Raw genomic sequence first — 13805 nt, forward strand, 5'->3', positions numbered from 1 at the left:
TTTTTCAGTAATAGTACAAACTGTCATACAAGTTGTAGTTAAAAATCTTTAATTTATTTATACATATATTTATATATGTACACATTGACTTACCTATTCTTGTAAAGACAAGTAACACATTGTCAAATTCATTGTTAGTCACTGATGGCACAAGCGAGACCCTCATTCTCCAGAGTCAAGCACTGGTCCAGTAATGAGACAATCCCAAATTGAACCTCTGTCCTCTGCCTCATTTTTAAAGCAAACTGGAGGGAGATGATCAATGGTTATTTTTGCCGTGTCCTTTTTTCCAAAGGCTTTTTAATCAGGAGGCAAGCAGAGGAGCAGAGGAATCAAAGGAGTAATGTGAATAAGACATAGCCACCATTATGAAGATCATTTCTATTCAAATTGTGTCCATTTGTAACTCTAGGCAGGGTCTGGTAAACTTATCATTCGCTGTCACTAGGACAATGAGTCACCCACAACCAAAAAAAAATCTCTTTCACCTGGTTTGTGGCAACCCAGTTTCACTTAGAGAATCAGGGTCACGCCCATCACCCTGAGGCTTTCTTAACAGTCTTACACCCTTACCTCACTCTCACAATATACTGGAGGATATCTGAAATTCTGCTCCAGCAGCAGAGAGGTCACAGACAACTCAGGGCAAGTGTACTGAGATTTGACCAATGTTTAAGAGACCAGGCAGAGTTACAGAAGGAAAACGTGTTTATCTTTACCCCTGCCTTGCTTTTCTCTTTATACCTGTGTTTGTGCTGTAGCAGACATACAGTATGCCTGTCCCTTTACGTGCTGGTCTGAAGGAGTCTGAGGTCCTCATATTCAGCGAGCTGCCCAGAGTTTCAAACCAACCTTTAGCCCCTACTCTTTTCACACTTGTGCAGATCTAACAGAATTGGACAGGTATACGTGACATTGTATATTTAACAGGTCTACGTCACTTGCTGATAGGCCGGGCATGATTTACCCATCCTGCTGAGTCCCATCCAATTGTTTAGAATCTACACTTTCAAAGATGTAGGGCTACACAGGTTGTTTTAGGGGCAGCTGTTGACACTTAGGGATAGCACTCTGAATCTGTAAGTTAATCACGGAGATAGTTGCACCTCAGTGCCAGTATAGTAGCAATTATGCTAAAATAACGGAAAAAAGAAATCCCTTTTGCAAATGAAATACCTGTATCATTATGGTTGCTAAAATCCACAGGAGATCATGAACTTGGATGGAAACCCTGTTAATAACCTTAAACTGTATACCCTTACTTAAGTAGATACATTGTAGTGGCTTTTCCACAAGGTGTGTGTATACTCACCCTTGTTAACTCAGTCCTTGTTATACATAACATGTACTTAATCGTGATTACAAATGATGATATGCACAAAGAGCTTACAGTCATAAGCATAAACAAAAAATAAAAAGTATATAATGTATTGTATATAGTCCAAAGGGTATAATTGTTTCTTTTTTCCCCAGAACAGTCCCTTAGTCTTCAGTATAGTCCTTTGTACTCCTTCATAGTGTTGTAAACTTTTTTTCTTAAGAAAAAAAAAAAATCTTGGTTTAAGAGTCTTTTTTAAGAAATGTACTGTCACTAGCTGCGTGACGGAACAGGTGCGTTGAATATGTGCTGCATGCTGCCCTCCAGTGGCGAGGACTGGGTGGTGTGCTACAGGAAGGGGTTGGTGGAAGAGCCTCCGGCAGGGAACGACCCGGCTGGGGCTCCCGCCTGGAACAGGACAGGTGAAGGGAGAGAAAGGTAAGAGTGGACAGGCAGACAAGACCGCAACAGTAAACATCACTGCTGTTACAAAACTCCTCACTGATTCAATGCAAATTTTATATTATAATGAGCAATGCTTTTAGTCAAATCAGTCATCTCAATTGCAAACTAAGCAGCTTTGATTTTGGCCTTCTTCCAACCACAGTGCATCGTTTAATCCCTTCTTTGACAGTCTCTAAAAAGGGAGGAAAACAAACAATACATGCTCACCATAAATGGGTTATTGGACATGCCAGGGCCAGCCATGGGCTGCCCAAAGGGAGTCATGGAGGGCTTGTTCTGGCCGTAGACTGGGAATGCAGGGCCTAGGGCAGATAGGCAGAGGGAGTGGGATTCACAACAGGTTGAATGTGCTGTCTCCGGTTGTGCAGTGTGTAATAACAGTTTGTACTTTCCTATTTTTTGGTTGCGTACGTCAGAATAGTTGTAACAAGCAGTAGGTCATAGCGGGTCAAATGTAAACATTCATTTTACAGTGAGTTTTTTTTAGAAATCCATACAGGACTAAGACTGTAAAACGAAAAAGTGATCGAAGATCCAGGGTGTCAGGTTGCATTCAGGAGTGAACAGAGCCTAATGAATGATTCCAGATTTGTTCATTATGTTTTTTGGGTCCAGAAAACAAAGCTTTGTACACTAAATGCAACCATTAATCATTGTGCAGTAGCTGCCACTGAAAAGTCACTCTTTCCATTTGCTGCTGCGAGACTGGAACTCAATTCCCAGCGCAGAGTGCCATCATGTGGATGAAAACCCCCTCTGAGTCATGCAGGGGCAAATGCAGCAGTTGACCCAAATGGTTCAAGTATCTGATCTTTCATTTGCTGACTATCACTGACAGGTACTGCACATGTGGAAGATGCTAAGGATGAAGGGATGTGGGGGCCACTAACCATTAGGCTGAGGGTGATAGGCCCCAGGTTGAGGGTAGGGGATGGGGGCCTGGCCAGGGAAGGGCTGCTGGAAGTTTCCGCTGAAACTGGTCGGGAGGCAGTAGGAAGACGCATTCCCAAAGCCGGCAGGCATGCTCATAGAGCCAGTACCGAATGAGGCTACGAGACACACGCACAACACACACAGCGTGTGTGTACAGTGTATGCACACACACACGCACCATATATGCACACACACACACACACACACACAGACAAAAGGGAGGAGTACGTTTTAGACAGACAGGACTTACCTTAGCAAAAAACTAGCTTACTTACTTGCCAATGCAACTGGGTTACATCAAATTAACACAAATGTCTGAAAGAAATGTATAATAAATATACACTAAGCTTTAAACACACACACACACACACACACCTGCAGCTGGAGCTCTACCATTGGTCTGGAAAGGGTTGGTGGCCATCTCCGGGGCAACAGCTGCAGCAACAAAGGGGTTTGTGGACGGGACAGCTAGAGGAAGCACATGGGCAAGTTACAAAAAACAGTCTTAAAACTGCAAAACATATTTTTATTTTGTATGTATAACTGTGAAAGTAATTACAACTGCCACCTCCAAAGCCTGGCTGTATGCTGGGTAAGACAGGTTGAGTCTGGGCAGGTGAGGATCCCAGCACTGGTCCAAACATATTCCTGCAAACAACATGTCCATATGAAATGGTTTTACATCAGTTTTAAACATGTAGTACCTTGGTAGTTTACTTCTTAACTGGATCTGAATATTTTGGTTGGGATCTAACTTGATGTATACCGATAGTGTCTGGGTAATATGACTATCAGATAGACCATTACACTGCGTAGAGGAACATTATTCTTCACAACATCACCACCAAGATTAAAACCTTGAATTATATTCCATATTTTCCCAGACTTTCCAGGTATGTATAGGAACACTGTGTAGGATACTTTCCAGTCAACGTTTATTAGCAACATTGCTACAATACAGTGTGTGTGTGTGTGTGTGTGTGTGTGTGTGTGTGTGTGTGTGTGTGTGTGTGTGTGTGTGTGTGTCTCTGCCAGTCTTTCTCACCCCTGCACATTGCTGCCTGTAGGGGCGGAGGAGCTGAGCTCGTTGTCTAGCTCAGCCAGAGCAGCGTAGCGGTCCTCTGCAGAAGTCCCCAGCTGGGACTGGGCGGGGACGGCACTGGACATCGACGGGATTGGCACCCCTCCCCCTAACGACACAAGGAAGAAGATACTCAACGGTCAAGTGCCATAAGCATACACATGCAAGTACAAATATAAAATAAATACAAAGAAATTATAGCATGATGTAGTACATTATGACTGTGAGAAGCTCAATACTTTGCAAAGCGTATGTGTCCACCGGGAATCTCTCTTCACAGCGCTTCTGAGGCTTCTTTCTCTCATTATTTTGAATGAAAAGGACGCACAGGTGTTTGTTCCCGACAACACTGAGACCTTAGCATGTTTTAGTGCTCACAGCACCGGGCAATAGAGGTTAAAATCTTTCAAATTTTAGCACTGTGCTTCAAAATGGTTTCAACAGTTGCTTAGCAACAACAAAAGTGATGACCAGCACTTCCCCAAAGCATCTGTTTAGCACTACTAGATAAAAAAAAGAGGTTCCCAGTGGACACAGTGGCTAAGACATGAATGAGAGGATATTGGGGTGAAGGTGAGTGTGTATGTCGAGGGGGTGGGGGGATGGGGGCAGGGTGGTGGTGGGGAGGGGGGTACCTGATGAAAAGGACTTTGAGGGGGGTGACGTGCCCAGATGGGATGGGATTGCAGAGTTGCCAAACGCCTCAAAGTTGGCAAAGTTGGCGTTTGAATTACCCTGAGTTGCTGCGGCCATAGACAAGGAAACAATGACACTGACAATGAATGTGGAAATCAAAATGGTACAGCAGTGCATGGGATGATGACAGTCTGAAGAGTATGTACTGCTAAGCATCTGAATCCATATGTTTAGTCTCTGTTACATGTTCATTAGATACACATGTATCAGCCTTAGTGAATATCTGTCACTGACTCTACCTTTTGGTACCTTTGGTACAAAGTAAAGCACTTACCTGATTGGCTTTGGAAATGTGCAAAGTTGGCAAAGTTGGCAGAGCTGGCGGCTTGAGAGGGTGGAGCAGCAAAGATGTCTCCTCCCAGGTCTGACAGCAAGTCAAACTTCTTCTCATGAGCAATGCTGTGAGCCTGGGAACGACCTAGCCCCGGAGACTGGGCGGGGGCAGAAAACAAGAAAGATCTGAACAGGTGGCAGGCTGGGGGTTGACAGATGTACCTTAGTTCAATCTAAAATTTTCTCATACCCAATCTCAAACCAAAAGACACTGAAGGTGGATATCGAGTAGGCAAACGGAGGCTTGTGTGTGTATTTGCGTTACCTGGCGCGGTGGGGTCTTGTTGAGCTGCAGAGTCTTGAGGGGTTGGACCTCTGGTGTGCTGCCGGTGCTGCTGGCCGACGAGCCGGACACCGAGGCCTGGACACTCGCTACTGCCCTCGCCTGGTCTGGAGGAACATACCTAAGCATACAGGAAGGAGCATGGACACACACAAACACACACACACACGCACACACACACAACAGAGTTAACACGTGTGAGCAGATTTAGCTTTCGTAATAATGAATGTAGGAAAACTTTTTTCTTTCTATGGGTTTAAAGTAAGGGTGGCGTTTTTCAATATTTTTCCACAGACAGCAAAATGATTTATTTGACTGAACCCAATCAAAGAGCATTTCAATCTGATAAAATGGGAACCTCTTCCATACAGCAGTGTTTAAAAGTTGTGCTCTTATCCACCAACCCTGCAGTTACAGAGGGAAGGACACGTCGACCCAGACAGACCTAGATAACAGATAGCCTGCTATCAAACTGCAGCATGTGGTTAACCAATTCCGTAAAGCAAAATGGCCTTTGGCAGCACCAACACTTGAATGAATCTCTCAACACTTTTTTCTGTTGCATCATACCCAACAGTAACAAGTCTGTGTTACTGACCTGCAGCACTTTTTAAATAGTATTTCTGGCACTCTTCAAAGACTCAATCCACGTTTCCAACAAGAACATTTATCATGCCCCCAATAATCACTTAACTGTTGATCATGCAATACAATGAGCAGACAAACAGAGGATGGTTGCGAAATGTAGAGAAATTACTAAGCCACCTTGCCGAATAGGAAAATGATTAACAGAGGTCAATCAATATCCCAATACATTATTGTACAAGAGATTAAAATCGCAAACCAAACACCCTGAATACTTGATCCATTGATTTATCACACCCATCCCCATGGTGAAGAATTTAAATAAGGATGGTGATAAGCCTTTGTGTGGTCCAACTCCTTTTCTTAGTATATTATTTACTTTTAACAGATTTCACTCTTGATAGATCTTATCAAGCAAAAAAAAGAAACAAAGAATATTACATTACCATCTTTTCTTCTCGTATTTTTCCTGAAGGAATTCTTTTACTTTCTGTGGTTCTCGGAAATCTGGAACAACTGATGTCCTGTCGTCATAGAGGCCCAACCAGATGTGTTTACAGACCTACAGGGGGGCAGGGGAATGAGGAGGGTGGGGGGAAAGGGAGGGGATGGGGGGTAAAGGAGGGAGAGAAAATAAAGGGAGCAGGGGAGGGGGAGGGGATGATGAGAAATGGGGAAGAAGTAGGGAGAGAGGAATGCCAATAAAGTTGACTAAGCCCAGACAAATACCTACATGCCACTAGAGAGTTAAAGACAAGTAACCAAGATCTAAACCTGTTTTATTGTGTCACATGTGGATCTGAGTCCTTTGTTGCCAAGTGTGCATCATACCTCATTGCTGTGTTTCTGTAGGAACTCAATTTCCTGCTGTGTGAATGTGGTCATAGAGATGGACTTCACTCTGTGTGGGGGATTCAGTCCTCGCCTGTGGATGGAGGGGGGCAGACGTTAGCCGAAGAACAAGAGAAGCGGGATGCCACCCAATGCAATTTGACACAAAACAAACAAAAAGCAGATGCCCAACTAGAGATGCTCCATTACCATTTTTCAGTCTCCATGAGCACTATTGCATTCAAAAAACTTTGTTAATTGGATCAACATGGATCATCCCCACTGTTTTGTAGTGAAATTAATCTATAAATATTATCTTAGCATTGTTAAATAACATTGTGTCAGATCTATGTTCTCAGTATGTGCTCTTCACAAGGATTTCACTGTCTTGCCCTGATACCAGTATTGGTACTGATGCACCACCAAAATCCATAGTTTAAAGCTGGATATAGACATAGACTCATAGGACTGAAAAATTAAACATGTAGTACATGATTTCAACATGGCATCATCTTTTACTAGAAAGGGTGATAGGCATAAATAGGCCTCATTTTACATAGGCCCTTGGGCCCACGGTTTCTTTTGGCGCAGCACTGAGAGGTGTGCATGTATTGATTACACTTGGCATTGCATGTGTGTCACAAGTGCTGACAGGGACTAAGGGATACAATACAATGCAAGGTGTCTATATCCTGGTGCTGTATCCAGACATGGTAAGCCTACAGTCAGTGGGGAAATATTGTACATAATATGGGCAATGGCTGCATACATGCTTGTCATCCCTACCACCACGACAGGTAAAGTCACTGCGATATAATGACAGTAAGAAAAGTAGAAGCATTTGTCTCACTGGGCACAATCAAGGCGGCAGACAGTGGAAGTACTCGATCATTGCATAAATCATGGTTATGATTTCGTAATCGTTGAATTTTCGGAAGCATGAGTAGAGGTTTGATCAGCCCACAGCTTAGTCCGACCCACTGCCCCATATAAGTATTTCCCAACTTGTGAGACCCACCCTGCGTCTACTTATCTTAGAGGTGTGTATGTTTTCAACATGCGTTGTAGGACGTCCAGCTAAAGTTCAACAGGAGGAGTTTCCCCGCCTGTGACGTGGTGTTTTTAAACAGGCTGGTCAAATATTTGACTATTAGGTATCTGAACTATGCAGTGCTAACCTTGACCAGAGGCAAGAAGCCACTGAGCCAAACTCTTAAGACTTCGTGTAAATGTAACTCACTCATTTCATTGAGTGTTGAAAAAATGAACCATGGTTGTCAACAAAGCAAGCGACCGAGCCCTGCCCAGCCCAGCCCAACGGCCTCGAGCTAACCGTAGATGGCGTTCACGTTACCTGTCCTGACTTAGCTAACGAGCTAACGGTACCGCTAAGTGGACCGCACAAATATATGACAAGCCACGTTGCCTTGTCCTTGCCAGGCTGACGCCCTAAGCAACAAGACGGTACTACCAATCAAACATTAACTCACAAGATCCCAGAACAGGTGGTACAGACGAAAGAGCCCACTGTCATGTTGGCATAGGTCGGGCCGCGCTGGTCGCAGTCGAAGCATTTCCTATTCGGGGGCAAGCTAGTCATTTCCCGGAGCATCTTCAGATGAGTCTCCTCCTGCTTTCGCTTCGCGCTCGTCGCCATGGCCGAAAAACAGCGGGCTACTGTCGGCGGGCAGAAGTTTTATCCGGGACTTGGGAGTGGGTGTCTTCGGGGAGACTTGCCGCGACGACGGCGGTGGCCAGACACCTTGCTGAGATGTCTAGCGGGGAGACTGGGCGACTGACAAATTTCTTCTTCTACACTGAAAAGGGCAAAGCAACCAACTTCAGGAGCACATGCGCCATCTATTGGATTGGAATGACGCCTCGTATTTAGATATGAAAAGTACCGCTTCTCATTTCTTACAAATATGATTAAGGATTAAAGTGCAGTTGGTGTGGAAAAAAAATCAGTACACATATCATGTAGATACAGTTTTTAGTGTTTTACCAATATCCAATCACACTCAAATATGTATGGCAAACAACCAAATAAACTTAAACATTCTTTTAATTAAAAAAAAAAGGCCAACAGCATTACATATAAATCAAAATATATACGCTATACATAATTGGCTAGTCTGTACATAATAAAAGCATTTTTTTCATCTACATGAACTTAAAATATCTCAACATCTCTTTAGACATGATACCGCTTCAATACACAATGTTTTAAAATTCAAGTCTTTGGTCTCTGACTTGGCACCATTTACACAACAGGTGCCCATTGAATATCTTGTAATGAGACATTCCCTGTATCCCGTTTTGGCTTGGGGGAAGGCCTCACTGACAGTGATCACACTGTTCTCTTTCATAGCATGGACTACCTCCTCTGGGTTTCTTGGTGGCTTTGCAGGAAACTGAGAACAGTTTTTTTTGCTGGATTCTCAGTCACATGAACTGAGGATTTGCTCAGTTAATTACATTGTTATGGAAACTGCTGTAAAGAGTTCAAATTATTGTATTGTCAGTGGGGTAGTGCTGCCAAGTGGAGACAGGTACTAAAATTCAAAATGCAGTAGGAACTAGAAGGCACTCAGGAGAGTGGAATCCTCCAACAACACTGAACAATTCTCCAACTTGCAAAGCTGTAGCCTCCATAACGGTTTATGTTTGTTGATCATTTGTCTACAATGATTCATTGTATTCAAATACAATGTGAATACAACGCCATTTAGCAGCCAACTTGGAAGTCCCGAATGTCAGACTATCTCTCCAGCTCATGAACGCAGCATAATATGCTGGGAATAATGGCTGGGAAATTCCAGATCACCATCCACAGTCAACTGATCCTTTGGCCAAGGGCTGTCTCCCAAATTTCAGCCAAATCTGTTCATAACTTTTTGAGATATCTTGCTAACAGATAGGGCTGAAAACATAACCTCCTTCCAACTTGGTTGGAGGAGGTAACAAGCGGCAGGTGGTGGCAGCCTTATTTTGGCTTTGGTCTCTTTCCTTTGCTGCTCACAGAATCCCCAGCTTCCACCAGCTAGAGGAGGAGAGAGAACAGACATTCAACAGACATTCAACAGACAGTGAGGAGTGATTTTTCTGCTGTTTATCTAGCAGGTCGTAAACAATGATAGAGGTTTCCCTGCTTTGTAAACGGATGACTGGAGTAGAAATCATAATTAATCCAAATATTTCAAGAGTATTTTTAAAGACATTTCAGCTTAAATCAATCATTGTAGCTTTTCAGTCCTGAATCAAGTTCTGGATCAATTTAAAAAGCTCTGAGATCTCACTGAATGTTGTAAGTAAGAAATACTGTAGATGACTGTGAGGTTTATGTTCACCTGCTGCCTCTTCCTGGTAACTCGAAAGAAGTCTTCCATGCGAGTCTGTCTGCAACATCCCGCTGCCCTCTCCTCTTCCCTCTCCTTCTGCTTCTTTTCCCGCGTCTGACGAAACTTCTCCATCCGTCCACGGACCCTGTGCTCCCTAAAAATCCCAACATACATACACACACTGACATCAAGATTGTTTTTTTAAACAGACACACAGAAATACTCAAAGTGAAGCTGGACTCCACTAGCAAAAATACAGCAGCAGAACCTACTTGACATGTTTAGTGCGGCAGAGGAACTCAACCAAGGCCTCTTCATCCGGCTCGATCCAGACCAGTTCAGGGGCTACGGTTTGTGGCGCATCCAAGAATAACTTCCTTGCATCTTGGTACTTCCAGAAATGTGGTACAGGATATGTCTGGAGGGCGACAGACATCAGAAACTTAATATCACTTTCTGTACGTACAGAACAGATTTGAGACAGAAAAACAGCAACCACTGGCAGTCCATGTAGTACCTCTCTGTTGATATGCAAAACCACTTTCTCTATAGTGCGGTGCCGCTGGATCAGGGTCAGAGCTCTCTTAGGGCCCAAACCGGCTATCTTGTCACAGTAGTCACAGCCCAACAAGATACACAGGTCTACAAACTGGTAGAGAGGTGGGGGGAAACACATCAAATGGGGTTGTACGATTGAACAGAGGAAATAATACTTGAGTATCTCTGGGAAGTGGTAGTATGAGTCATGCTAATCTCAAAACTTAATGCCCTCAAATCTCAAAACAGCATGCTTTATAGAAGACCAGAATGAATATTATGGTCTTACCTCCTCATGGGTAATTTTCAGAATGTCTAAAAGCTTGGGTAAAGAATATTCAATGACGTCACTGTGAAGAAGAAAGATATGAGCATGAGAGCTGGTCACAAACCTCTCAATTCTTCCTTCACTAAACTCTACGACATCAGCATCTTCATGAACACATGATGCATGTCTAGAGGGCACGTACTCGCAAGACACGTGCATTACCAGTGCATGAATACGTCCTCAATCAGCAGTACAGCTCTTACCTGTCCCTCTTGGCGTTCAGCTGGCGGATGAGAACGCTCCCTCCGAACGGCAGTGTGTCCATGTCCTCTGAAGCCACGGCGTCCACAGTGCCGTCTCTCACCAGCTGGGCACACAGCGCCTCGCCGTCCCCTGGAGCCTGGAGCAACAGACAAGAGAGGAAAAAGAGGGAGAGGTATAGAAGATGTAAATGCAGGGAGGAGAGAGAGAGAGAAAGTGTATGGACTAATGGGGGAGAAGGGGGACAGGCAGAGTAATTAATGAATGAACAAAGGTTGAATAGCAGTTTGCTGTACTGCTATAAGATGTCAGTGTGTGGCAGACGGCACCTGGACGATAGGCACACCCATAAGCTTCAGGAGGTGGAGACAGTCTTTGGTCTGAGAGGATGCTGCAGGAAGCGGGAAGAGTCAACAATCACTCAAGGATACTGACTAAAAATTTTAATCTTGAAATGGGTTCTACAAATAATGAAACCTCTTTGTGTTTGTTTTGGTCATTTACTCTCTTTGTAGACTTACTTGTGCCTGAGTGGTTGGGGGAGTTCCAACCAGCTGCTTCAGCTCGTTTCTCAAGCTGCAGGAAAAACACAGAAACTACAATCAGTGAGGGTTGCTGTCATCCATATCACACAGAAATTTCATTTTCACAACTCTTTTGAATGCTTTTATATCAACGCATGTGGATGAGACCAGCTCCTCTTGCCATTACAAACACATGGAAGGAGGAACTCAGATTTGTCTCCCTCTGACCCTTGACTGTCTTACATGTTAGGAGGGCATGTTTAGAATCAAGTCAACACAGGAGATCCAGTCTCATGATGCCACTTACAACAGCTCTCTTTTCCCCGGGAGGCTTTCCATCAAACACAAAGACTGGCTTTATGTCATGTTCCAGGAAGGTGAGCGTGCGGAAGAACAGACCTGTCAGGGGGCTAGAGAGAGGAAACAATACAGAGGAGCAAGTACATTTCAATTCAATTCAAATCAATTCAATGAGCTTTATTGGCATTGGTTCAGTATATATTGCCAAAGCTTAGTGATCAATAATGATAGCATTAATAATTTTTATATCTCACAGAAATGGCATACAAGGAAATAAACTCAGTCTGGCACAATGGAATGAGGAACCAATGTGTGATTCACTAGTCTGAAACAAAAAACAAAGGTCACCAAAGTGCTCACCTTAGCAAATGAAGTGAAGGCACTGCTGTACGGAACTGGTTCATAACGATAGAGGCATCCAGTGCAATGACTTTCCCTGTGGGGTGTAACACAGCAGCAGCACTGTCAGCATCTCCACTGAGGGACACCACGGTCCACCAAACTGAAGAACCTGCCATGGTCTACCATAACAGTACTGCTAGCATCAGTTGACCCATGGAAAGCTGGCTCGCTCTAAGTGTAGACAGTAACAGTATGCTAGCCTCATTAGCTACCACCCACCTTTAACCCAACAAAGAATGAACCATGCACGCGAAACAAAAAGCAGAGCAATGTCAGGAATGTTACCTGTGAAGTCGCTGATGTCTTTGTGAGAAATAGCCCCGGGTGCATCTGTGCGAATCAAATCTGCCAGTTTAGTAATCCCCATTGTTTTGGCCAGGTAGCTTTCTTCATGAAGTAGGGAAGTGATGCGACTGTCTGAAGAGACAGGGAGGAGGGATCGGGAAAGAAATCCTTTAAAAATCAACAGTACAGCCAATATTTATTTTAACTGTATTTTCCACTTTTCTTTGATGGTTTACAATCTAGAAAAATGTTATTTTATAAATTTAAGCCAAGAAAAGAAAAATGATTGTTTTCGTTGTCGTAACTTCCTGTTAGCGTTCCCACCGCTAGAGGAGCCGCAAGCAACCTCCTACTACGAAGCAAGTTCAACAAAGGCAGGGTTAGGCGGCTTCACTAAACCTAACATTGGCGATCCTGGATAACCGGTGTCACGTAGCTGGTTATCAACTGGCTCTGTCAACCCAGGATTTACCTATCCAGCTATGAGCGCGTTTACATGAAAGAGGCGGGGTTTGTAACAAATAGCCAATCACTTGCAACATGGACAGATCCAGATCAGACAATTCGGATAAGATAAGATGAAACTACTGATCCCCGTGGGGAAATTAGATTGTTGCGCAGCAAAAGTAATATGATTCAGCAAAAAAAAAGGACATAGAATACAAGCGCAAAACTATAAAAATAAGTAATAGCCTAAAAATAGGGGAAAATAAAATAGTCTAATCAAACAATAAAAGCCATAGACAATAGACCTAATTATAGGATGATATAAGCCCTAAGATTTCCTGCTGACATTTTCAACACATGGGTATCGGAAAGAAATGGATAGCTACTAACATTGGGTTCTTCTCTCAAGAAGAACAAATTCTTATAATGAATAACTGTCAGCATTACAAAACATAACCGCCAAAAGTAAAAGTTGTTTCTGCTTCCAAGGCTAGAGAGGATTACTGGAGGAACTGCCCCGTCATTAGGACACAGTGGGCATATTTTTCATTGATCAAATAGTTTGTGGACACATTGAGGCTGTAAAAAGATTTTCTATTCATAAAGTCGGCCTCATATTCTTCGGGGCTGCGGTAATGGAATATGAAATAGCCTACATTGAACCAAACACTGTCGGGAATCCAATTAAATAAAGTCAGCGCAATTAATATATGCAACAGTTACTTTAATCCATTAATAATATGGTCAATTGAGTAGCCTACCTGCTATGTCTCCGATATAATAAGTTATCATGGAAAACAACGTGATTCTACTGGTCTGTAAACACGTCGCCCTGCGAACAGCACTTCTTACTGTCTGTTAATGCAAAAATAGCCTAACAGTTTTCAGTTTTTTATTGGGATTTTCATTTGTATA

The 13805-nt window shown here is 43.3% G+C and overlaps 2 protein-coding genes across 2 annotated transcripts; both read right to left on the bottom strand.

Moving 5' to 3' along the window:
• Positions 1 to 32: 32 nt before the first annotated feature.
• Positions 33 to 8293, bottom strand: agfg1b (ArfGAP with FG repeats 1b). The gene is made up of 12 exons (XM_071908008.2): positions 8016 to 8293; positions 6526 to 6619; positions 6141 to 6256; positions 5092 to 5230; positions 4768 to 4924; positions 4433 to 4540; positions 3762 to 3906; positions 3285 to 3364; positions 3092 to 3184; positions 2674 to 2832; positions 1991 to 2085; positions 33 to 1726 (listed from the first exon to the last, which is right to left on the bottom strand). The coding sequence occupies exons 1-12, from the start codon at positions 8180 to 8182 to the stop codon at positions 1667 to 1669; spliced, it is 1413 nt and encodes a 470-aa protein (XP_071764109.1). The 5' UTR covers positions 8183 to 8293; the 3' UTR covers positions 33 to 1666.
• A 234-nt stretch (positions 8294 to 8527) lies between these two features.
• LOC139918617 (putative flap endonuclease 1 homolog) lies at positions 8528 to 12543 on the bottom strand. Its single transcript, XM_071908040.2, has 11 exons — positions 12444 to 12543; positions 12117 to 12192; positions 11764 to 11866; positions 11454 to 11508; positions 11262 to 11323; positions 10935 to 11071; positions 10693 to 10753; positions 10384 to 10515; positions 10139 to 10284; positions 9876 to 10020; positions 8528 to 9568 (listed from the first exon to the last, which is right to left on the bottom strand). The coding sequence occupies exons 1-11, from the start codon at positions 12523 to 12525 to the stop codon at positions 9512 to 9514; spliced, it is 1056 nt and encodes a 351-aa protein (XP_071764141.1). The 5' UTR covers positions 12526 to 12543; the 3' UTR covers positions 8528 to 9511.
• Between the last annotated feature and the right edge of the window lie 1262 nt (positions 12544 to 13805).

This window comes from Centroberyx gerrardi, chromosome 13, assembly GCF_048128805.1.
Source record: "Centroberyx gerrardi isolate f3 chromosome 13, fCenGer3.hap1.cur.20231027, whole genome shotgun sequence".
Lineage (NCBI taxonomy): Eukaryota > Metazoa > Chordata > Actinopteri > Beryciformes > Berycidae > Centroberyx > Centroberyx gerrardi.

Coding starts and splice junctions, on each gene's coding strand:
- agfg1b (XM_071908008.2), bottom strand. CDS start 8,182: ATGGCGACGAGCGCGAAGCGAAAGCAGGAGGAGACTCATCTGAAGATG. Junction 5,231..6,140: donor AAATACGAGAAGAAAAGATG/GTAATGTAATAT, acceptor CTGTATGCTTAG/GTATGTTCCTCCAGACCAGG. Junction 4,925..5,091: donor ACAAGACCCCACCGCGCCAG/GTAACGCAAATA, acceptor GCCCCCGCCCAG/TCTCCGGGGCTAGGTCGTTC.
- LOC139918617 (XM_071908040.2), bottom strand. CDS start 12,525: ATGGGGATTACTAAACTGGCAGATTTGATTCGCACAGATGCACCCGGG. Junction 10,754..10,934: donor CTGAACGCCAAGAGGGACAG/GTAAGAGCTGTA, acceptor TCTTCTTCACAG/TGACGTCATTGAATATTCTT. Junction 10,516..10,692: donor TGAAAATTACCCATGAGGAG/GTAAGACCATAA, acceptor CCTCTCTACCAG/TTTGTAGACCTGTGTATCTT.